This window comes from Gavia stellata, chromosome 29, assembly GCF_030936135.1.
Source record: "Gavia stellata isolate bGavSte3 chromosome 29, bGavSte3.hap2, whole genome shotgun sequence".
NCBI classification, from domain to species: domain Eukaryota; kingdom Metazoa; phylum Chordata; class Aves; order Gaviiformes; family Gaviidae; genus Gavia; species Gavia stellata.
This window is the reverse complement of record NC_082622.1, coordinates 4,851,209-4,860,281: the sequence shown is the minus strand read 5'-3', so window position 1 is coordinate 4,860,281 and position 9,073 is coordinate 4,851,209. Positions and strand designations below refer to the sequence as shown.

Genomic DNA, 9,073 nt, shown 5'->3' with positions numbered 1-9,073 from the left:
AGCCTGGATCACGCCGAGCGGCTGCGGGTGTGCGGCTGCGGGTGTGTGCTGGGGGAGGGAGCCAACAGGCAGGGATTCACACGCGGCTCTGGGAAAAGGGGAAACAGGCGGACACGCTGGCACGGGGAGGGGGGGACCGCGACGGGCTGGGGGGCTCCGCCGTGCACCCCAGTGCCAGACGGGCAGCTGCCACGGGTGCCTGGACCCCCAACACACCGGTGTCACAGGGTCCCCCGCATGCACACGCGTGTGCAACACGCCCATCCGTGTGGACGTGCACACGCCTAGGCGCGCACACATGCGCCCGTAGCCTGGCGGGGAGATGCCCTGCATCGCATGAGCAGCCCCCAGCTCAAGGCACGGCCGCGGCGGGGAGGAAAGGGGTGTCCTGGCCCAAAATGCCACCCCGGGCATCCCATGATGGGCCCCATCCTGTAGTGTTGGCTCCCTGGGTGTCCCCACGGGCTGTGGCTTCGAGGGGGAGGCGTGAACGGGGGGCACGCAGCGTGCCCAGCCCTGCGGGCACCCATGCCAGCCCGGGGCAGGGGGTGCTCCCTGGGGAGGGGGCCGCCGGGGCTGATGTGTGGGGGTCTCTGTGCTTGCTCGAGCAGATGGGAGCTCGGTCGCCTGCCAGCCCGTCGCACTGGAGAACGGTGCCAGCCCGCCAGCCGAGTGGTTCCCGCGCGTCCAGGGCTCCGGCCCCCGCCAGCCTGGCAGCGACGGCGACAGCAGGAGCTTCAAAGTGAACCTGCACTGCAAACACCCGCGGCCCAGGTACCCCGGGGGGGCCCTCGCCCCGGGAACGGGGAGCAGGGGCTGCACCGGGAGCAGGGGGGTGGTGGTTGAAGCAAATCTTGCTGCCTCTGCTCTGCCCGTCCCTGCCTTGGCGGGAGTGGGGGGGCTGCAAAGCATCCCTGGGGATGGCGGGCGGGGGGCTCCGCGGCTTTGCAAAGCCTTTGGCTGGGAGCGGGGGGCAAAGAGGGGTGCCTGCAGCCCCCCCTAACCCCGCCGTGGGGTGCAGGGTGGGCTGCGCAGTGGGTGCGTGGGCCCCGTGCCAGGCGCCCCAACCCACCCGTGGGTGCTTGTGCAACACCCCCCCCCCACCCCGCAGACCTCACATTGCCAGCGAGGGGAAACTGAGGCAGAGGCGGACAGCGTCACTTGGGGTGGGGGCAGCAGCTGTGCGTGGCGTGTCCACGGGTGGGTGGGCAGGAGGTGGGGCGGGGGGGGGCACATGCTGAGCCACCTCGGCGGGCAAAGAAAGCTCTTCCTCTCTCCCCCGCCCCGCCCCGGTGGGTCTGTCTGTCTGTCCGTCCGGCGGCCGGGGCGGCGGGCGGGAGCGCGGCTCGCCGGGGACACCTAGCGGCAGAGCGGCCGCAGGGCCCCCGCCTCGCCCCCCCCCCCCCGGGCCCCCCGCCCCAGCGCCCCGTGGAGGGGCTGTTGCTGTTGGTGGTGGTGTTGAGGGTATTGGGGGGGGGTAAACCTGTCCCCTCTGTCCCCCAGATCGGAGACAGCCTCCCCCCCCCACCCTTCCCCATCCCCCCCCCCCCCATCCCCGCTCGCAGCCCCGACGCCAGGGTGATGGGCGGGCGCTGCCCTCTCGGCTGTGGGAGCTCGGGAGGATCGGGCCCTGGTATGTCCCTTGTAGGGACTGGCGCTGCGAAGAAGCCGTGGGCACGGTGGGCACCCAGGTCTGCCCCCCACCCCACCCCGCCCCGCTCGGGGCTAACCCTCCGTACCCCTTCCTTTGCAGAGAGCTCAAGTGCAATAGCAGGAGCAGCAGCAAAGCCGAGGGTAAGTCCCAGCCCCGCGACACCCCCGGACCCCCCAGCCCTGCCCCACGGCGGGACGGGGCAGCCCAGACCCCCACGGGCACCAGCCACCCTGCTTCCCCTCGGAGGTGGCTCTGCGCCGGGGCGAGCCGGGGGCTGGCACGGGTGGTCCTGCCGTGGGGAGGGCATCCAGCCCCCCCCCAGAGCAGGGGAGGGGGGCTGGACCCCATTTCCCCGCTGCAGCAGGCGAGGGGGGGCAGTGGGTTCCTGCGGTGCCAGCCAGGTCCTCGCTGGTGACGGGACAGGGATGAGCCGGGCGGGTGAATGCGGGCAGCGGGGATGGAGCGGGCGCTGCTGGGTGCTTTCAGCTGGCAGTGCCCCCCGAGCCTCACTGTCCCCTCTCTGCCCCACGCAGGTCCCGGTCTCACCTTCCCTGACCCCCATGTCAGCAACTGCTCGGCCAAGCGGCACGCGGGGGAGGAGGAGGTCAGGATGCGCGTGAAGCCCCCGGGCCCAGTGGTAACGACCAGCGTTGTGCACGGCTCGCCCGACTACGTCCGAGAGCCCAAGTTCTACCCGCCGGGGCACCCGGCGCAGCGGCCCCCGGCCTGCCCGGCGGAAAAGGCCTTATCCTGCAGTGTGCTGAGCTTCCCTGAGGGCTCGTGCCCCGCGCTCGGCCGGGAGCACCAGGCAGGCTCGCTGCTGCACGGCGACCCGGCCGACCGGTGCCAGAGCGTGCACGGGGGCACCAAGGCGGCGGAGGACTTGCTGGGCTGTGCCGGCGAGCCCCGGATCCTGGGGGGCAGCGCGGAGGAGGCAGCCGCCCGCGATCGGGCGCCTAAAACCTTCCCCAACGCGACGCTGGCCTCGGGCCGCTGCAACGTCGACAGCATCCTCGCCTTGCTCCGGAGCAAGTGCGGCAACGGGCACATCAACCTTCACCCCGTGGTGCAGCTCATCGACATCATGAAGGACCTCAACCGCCTCTCCGAGGACCTCAAGAGCAGCGGGGTGCACCTGGACTGCGGCAGCCTCCGCGGTGGCGGCGGTGGTGGCCACGAGGACAGCCGCCTCCTGCCCGCCGACCGCGACCTCCAGTACAGCTTCTTCTCCTCACCCTCCCTGGCCAACAGCATCCGCAGCCCCGAGGAACGGGGCGTGCTCTGCAAAACCGAGCCGCCGCGGCATCCCCGGCCCCCGGCCCGCGATGGAGAAGCCGACGGCGGCGGGGGGAGCGCCCCGCAGCCCCCCGGCCACAGCGGGGGCGTGGGGGGGGCCTCCAAAGCGCCGGTGGAGGAAGCCGGTTGCTCCCAGCCTGATGCCGGTGATTACTCGGACCTGGCTGAGGCGGACATCCTGAATGAACTGGCCTCCCTGGCGTGCCCAGGGACGCAGCTGCTGGAGTCGCAGGCGATGGAACCGCAGCCCCAGTTGCTGCCAGCCCAAGAACTGGACTCCCAGTCTCGGCTGCTGGATTCCCAGTCCCTCGAGTCGCAGCCCCAGCTGCTCGATTCGCAGAGCCTGGAGCCGCTGCCGGAGTCGCTGGAGCTGCAAAACCTGGAGCCGTTGGGGTTGCAGTCGCTGGAACCGCTCTCCGAGTCGCTGGAGCTGCAGTCGTTGGAGCCCCTGTCCGAGTCGCTGGAGCTGCAGTCGCTGGAGCCGCTGGCGGAGCCGCTGGGGCTGCAGACGCTGGAGCCGCTGCCCGGGGCCCTGGAGCCGCCACTGCTGGACACGCGGGCCCCGCTGCTGCCCGCCGAGCCCTCGCTGCTGGAGGCGCAGCCGCTGGGGCCCGTCTCGGAGCTGCTGGAGGCACAGCCGGGCACCGGGGACCCGCTGCGGCCCCACGGGCTGCAGCCCCGGCTAGGAGGGTGTCCCCTGGGCAGCATGGTGAAGCGGGGCCCCTGCGGGGGCCGGGGAGCCGGGCGGTGCGGCGAGGACCACCGCAAGTACGCCCTGCGCCGGACAGACAAGCCAAAGATGCTGTGCCGCCGGAGGAGGGCAGGGCGAGGGCGCCGGGCGGACATCACCCCCGAGAGCCGCGTCTTGTCCCCCCTCGCCCTGCCCACCGAGGTGCCCTCCGGGACCGAGGAGCCCGGCGCCCCGCTGCTGGCCTCCCCGCCACCGCCCCCCACCGCCCTGGACCCCGACGAGGTGCCCAAGGCCCCCGCGACAGGGAAGAAGAGCAAGTGCCGGGGGGTGAGGAAGATGGTGGTGAAGATGGCCAAGATCCCCGTGTCCCTGGGGAGGAGGAACAAGACCACCTACAAGGTGTCATCGCTCAGCAGCAACCTGAACCTGGAGGGCAAGGAGCTGGCGGCCAGCAGCTCCATGGAGCCCACGCCGCTGCTCAAGATGAAGAACAACGGGCGCAACGTGGTGGTGGTCTTCCCTCCCGGCGAGATGCCCATCATTCTGAAGCGTAAGCGGGGCAGGCCTCCCAAGAACCTGCTGCTGGGCCAAGCCAAGCCCAAGGAGCCCGTCCCGGAGGTGAAGAAGAGGAGGAGGAGGAAGCAGAAGCTGGCATCGCCCCAGCCCTCCTACATCGCCGACACCAACGACAGCAAGGCCGACTACTCGGACGTGCTGGCCAAGCTGGCCTTCCTCAACCGGCAGAGCCAGTGCTCGGGGCGCTGCTCGCCGCCCCGCTGCTGGACCCCCAGCGAGCCCGAGTCCATCCACCAAGCCCCCGACACCCAAAGCATCTCCCACTTCTTGCACCGCGTCCAGGGCTTCCGCCGGCGCGGCGGCAAGGCGGGGGGCTTCGGCGGGCGCGGGGGGGGCCACGCCGCCCGCGCCGCCCGTTGCTCCTTCAGCGATTTCTTCGAGGGCATCGGGAAGAAGAAGAAAGCCCCCGCCGCCCTCCATGCCGACACCGTGCACCCGCGCAAGCGGGGCCGGCCGGAGCCCGACCCCGTGGGCAAACCCAAGCGAAAGCGACGGGCCCGCAAGAACGGGGCGCTCTTCCCCGAGCCCAACCCCGGGCAGAGCTTTGGCGACGGCCCCGCCGAGTGGGCCGGGGGGGAGAAGGGCAGCCCCTGGGCCCCCCACCACGGCCACCCCGGCGGTCAGGCTGGCCGCAATGGCGGCTACCAAGGGGCCGAGGCGAGGCCCTTCCACGCTGCCGGGCTGGAGTCGGGCTCCTCAGGACGGGCCGGCTTTTACGCCGGGAGCGCGCCGTCCTCGCAGACGGAGGCCGGCCCGGAGAGGCACAGCCTCTTCACCGGCTACTTCCGCTCCTTGCTGGACTCGGACGACTCCTCCGACCTGCTGGACTTCGCCCTCTCGGCCTCCCGCTCCGAGTCCCGCAAGTCGGCGGCCGCCTACACGGCACCCCCGGCCGCTCTGCCGGGACAGCGGGGCCTGGCCGCCTACCCGGCCCGGGGCGGCAAGGTGGCCGCGGCAACCCCCGGTGCTGAGGCCGCCTTCCACGCGGCGATGCAGGGTCGGCCGGCCTTCCCGCCTGGCCGCGCTGCCGCCGCCGCCGCCGCCGCCGGCTACGGGGTGGCCCAAGCGTCGTCGGAGTGCCGGGGGGCCGAGGCCTTTCCCAAGCTGGCGCCGCCCTCGGCCGTCTCCCGGTCGCCCACGGCTCACCCGGCGGCCAGCGGCACCCCTGGCTACTCCCCGTACGGCAGCTACGGCGCCGGGCAGAGTGTGGCACCCGCCAGCGTCTTCCCGCCGGGGAAGCAGTACCCGTCGGCCCAGGACTGCCCCAACAGCAAGGACTGCAGCTTCGCCTACGGCAGCGGCAGCAGCCTCCCGTCCTCCCCCAGCAGCGCCCACAGCGCCGGTTACGCGCCGCAGACGGCCGGTCCCAGCCTGCCGCTGGGCAAAGCCGCCTTCTTCAACAGCGCCGAGCAAGGGGGGCAGTTCTCCAGCGCGGCGCACACCCCGTTGCGCTGCGACAGCCGGGCCAGCACCGTCTCGCCCGGCGGTTACATGGTGCCCAAGGGTTCGGCCTCCTTCCAGCCCTCGCCCGAAAATTGCCGGCAGTTCCCCAGCGCCGCGCCGTGGGCTTTCCGGCAAGGCTACGGCGGGTTGGACTGGAGCTCGGAGGCCTTCAGCCAGCTCTACAACCCGGGCTTCGAGTGCCACCTCAACGAGCCCAACGTCATCCTGGACATCTCCAACTACACCCCGCAGAAGGCCAAGCAGCAGACGGTCTCGGAGACCTTCTCCGAGTCCTCCTCCGACAGCACCCAGTTCAACCAGCCGGCCGGCTACCGGCGCGCCAACAGCGAGGCCTCCTCCAGCGAGGGCCAGTCCAGCCTCTCCAGCCTGGAGAAGCTGATGATGGACTGGAACGAGGCGTCCTCCGCCCCGGGCTACAACTGGAACCAGAGCGTCCTCTTCCAGAGCAACTCCAAGCCCGGTCGGGGCCGACGGAAGAAGGTGGACATGTTCGACACCTCCCACCTCAACTTCTCCTCCTCTTCCTCCTCCTCCTCCGTGTACCCCTCCAAGAGGAGCACGGGACCCCGGCAGCCCCGGGGGTCCCGGGGGGCTTGCGCCTCCAAGAAGGAGAGGGGGACGGGGAAGGCCAAGTTCCCCACCAAGTCACAGGCGGTCAACCCCCTCTTCCAGGAGAGCACGGACCTGGGCTTGGACTACTACAGCGGGGACAGCAGCATGTCCCCCCTGCCCTCCCAGTCCCGGGGCTTCGGGGTGGGCGAGCGGGACCCCTGCGACTACGTCGGCCCCTACTCCATGAACCCCTCCACCCCCTCGGACGGGACCTTCGTCCAGGGCTTTCAGAGCGACTCCCCCGGTTTGGGGCAGCCGGATTTGGAGAGCAAGCACTTCCCTGCCCTCCCGCACCAGCTGGCAGCCCCCGGCCAGCAGACTGTCTTCGAGGCCGGCTTGCAGAAAGCCTTCTCGCCCAACTGCTCCCCGACTTTGGCCTTCAAGGAGGACCTACGGGCGGGCGACATCCGCAAGCTGCCCGCCTGCGACTCGCTCAAACACAGCATGCAGGGGGGGACCCTGCCGCACGCCCCCCACCTGGCTTGCCGCGATCTCCCCATGCCACAACCGCACTACGACTCCCCCAGTTGCAAAAACCCCCCGTACTGGTATTCCCCCAACGCCAGCACCCGTAGCCCCTCGTACGACGGCAAAGCGGGGGCCGGTATGCTGGTAGACTTCATGGGCAGGACGGACCCCCCGTGTCTCAACCCCCACTTGAGCAGCCCGAGCGGCACCCACCCCTCCAAGGGCGAGAAGGAGCCCTTGGAGATGTCCCGGGCTCACCACCGCGGCCCCTACGCTTGTCCCTTGATCAATGACTTGAACATCTCCCCCGTACCGAGAGACTCAATGCTGCAGCTGCAGGACAACTACAGGTACCCCAGTTTTGCACCCCAAGGGCACCCCGTCATGGCCCCCACCCAGAAGAGCGGGTTTTTGGGACCCATGGTAGAGCAACAACACCCCGAGGACACTTTTACGGTCACCTCATTGTAGTGTCTGCTGACGTGCCAACCGGACAACGAGGTTTTGTTACAGGGTAGGTGGGGGAGCCCCGAGGGGCGACGGGGGGGAGGTGGCGGAGGGGGGGACGGGGCACCCCCGGGCCCTTCTCATCGTGTGTCCCCCCCTCCGTGTTGTGTTTCTCTTTCAGAGGTAATTTAGCCAGCACTTTTTTCTGGAACACTTTTCAAGTTCTGTATTTAACTGGGATTGGAACTGTTTGTTTGTTTTCTAAAAAAAAAAAAAAAGGGAAAAAAAAAGGAAAAAAAGGAAAAAAAAAGTTAAAAAAGCGAAAGAAAAAAAAAAAAAACGGACGAAGAGCGAAAAACCCCATTTTTTCCCCCCTCCGCACTCAAACCCGCTCCGCCTGCCAACCGCCTGGCTCTGCTTTCCGGACTGCCGCCCCCACCTCCCGCCCCGCAGCAGGACAATCGGACGGACGGATGGACAGACCGATGGACAGACCGATGGACGGACGGATGGACAGACGGACGGACAGACGGCACTGGCCCCCCGCCGAGCCCAGGACAGGGGTGCAGGCAGGGGGGGCAGGCAGGCTGGGCAGGAGGCGGCCGTGGGGCCTGGGGGTCAGCAGCTGGGTGCCCCCTGCCCGCAGCCCGGCCGGGGGGCGAGGGCAGCCCCCTCGGCTGCCCCCGGGGGGGGGTCTGGTTGGGGATTTGTTTTTTTTTCTTTTCCCTCCCCGTCCGCTCGCTTGCCGGGGGTGTTTTTCTTGCCGGATTGATGCCGATGGGTGCTTGGGAGAGCTGACCCCCAGCAGGCTCTGGCAGCTTCGCCAGCGGGGCTCGGAGACGCCACCGTCACCCGGTAAGTGCCACCCAAGTCCCCTCGCTGCCCCATGGCCGTCCCCTGGGAGGGTGGTGCAGGGCTGGGGGTCGGGAGGCCGGGGGGGGGTGGGTGCAGCGGGGGTGCGCTGGGTGCTCCGCACTTTCCGGTGGGGTTTCTAACCCGAATGCACCCAGTGAGGTTCACCCACTGGGTGCCCCCAGCCCCTTTTGGGCTGCAAGCACTTGCCCCGGGTGTTGCCCCACGGCCAAGCGTGAAACTGGGGACCCCGTCTACCCCAGCGTCTGTGGGTGGCTGGAGCCCCGCGTGCGGGGTGTCAGAGCCCAGGGTGGTGGGGTGCCGGACCCCAGGGTGGTGGGGTGCCAGAGCCCGGGACGTGTTGTGCGATGGAGCCCAGGGTGCAGAGTACTGGACCCCAGGGTGGTGGGGTGCCGGGTGCTGGATCCTGGGTGTGCCAGAGCTAGGGGATGTGGGGTGCCCCAGACCCCTGGGTATGTGGGTGCCAGACTGGGGGTGCACAGAACCCCAGACCTCTAGGTACATGGGTGCCAGCTGGGGGGTGAGCAGGACCCCAGACCCCTGGGTACATGGGTGCCAGAGCCCTGGTTATGTGGGTGCCAGACCCCTGGGTATGTGGGTGCCAGACCCCTGGGTATGTGGGTGCCAGACTGGGGGGTGAGCAGGACCCCAGACCCCTGGGTGTGTGGGTGCCAGAGCCCTTGGTATGTGGGTGCCAGACCCCTGGGTACATGGGTGCCAGCTGGGGGGTGAGCAGGACCCCAGACCCCTGGGTGTGTGGGTGCCAGAGCCCTTGGTATGTGGGTGCCAGACCCCTGGGTACATGAGTGCCAGCTGGGGGGTGAGCAGGACCCCAGACCCCTGGGTATGTGGGTGCCAGACCCCTGGGTATGTGGGTGCCAGCTGGGGGGTGAGCAGGACCCCAGACCCCTGGGTATGTGGGTGCCAGACTGGGGGTGCACAGATCCCCAGACCCCTGGGTATGTGGGTGCCAGACCCCTGGGTATGTGGGT

General features: G+C 69.7%; 1 protein-coding gene across 1 annotated transcript; it reads left to right on the top strand.

Annotated features, from left to right (window-relative positions):
* Positions 1-722: 722 nt before the first annotated feature.
* On the top strand, positions 723-7,424 carry AHDC1 (AT-hook DNA binding motif containing 1). Its single transcript, XM_059830876.1, has 4 exons — positions 723-774; positions 1,754-1,794; positions 2,188-7,275; positions 7,390-7,424. The coding sequence occupies exon 3, from the start codon at positions 2,265-2,267 to the stop codon at positions 7,230-7,232; it is 4,968 nt and encodes a 1,655-aa protein (XP_059686859.1). The 5' UTR covers positions 723-774; positions 1,754-1,794; positions 2,188-2,264; the 3' UTR covers positions 7,233-7,275; positions 7,390-7,424.
* Positions 7,425-9,073: the final 1,649 nt, after the last annotated feature.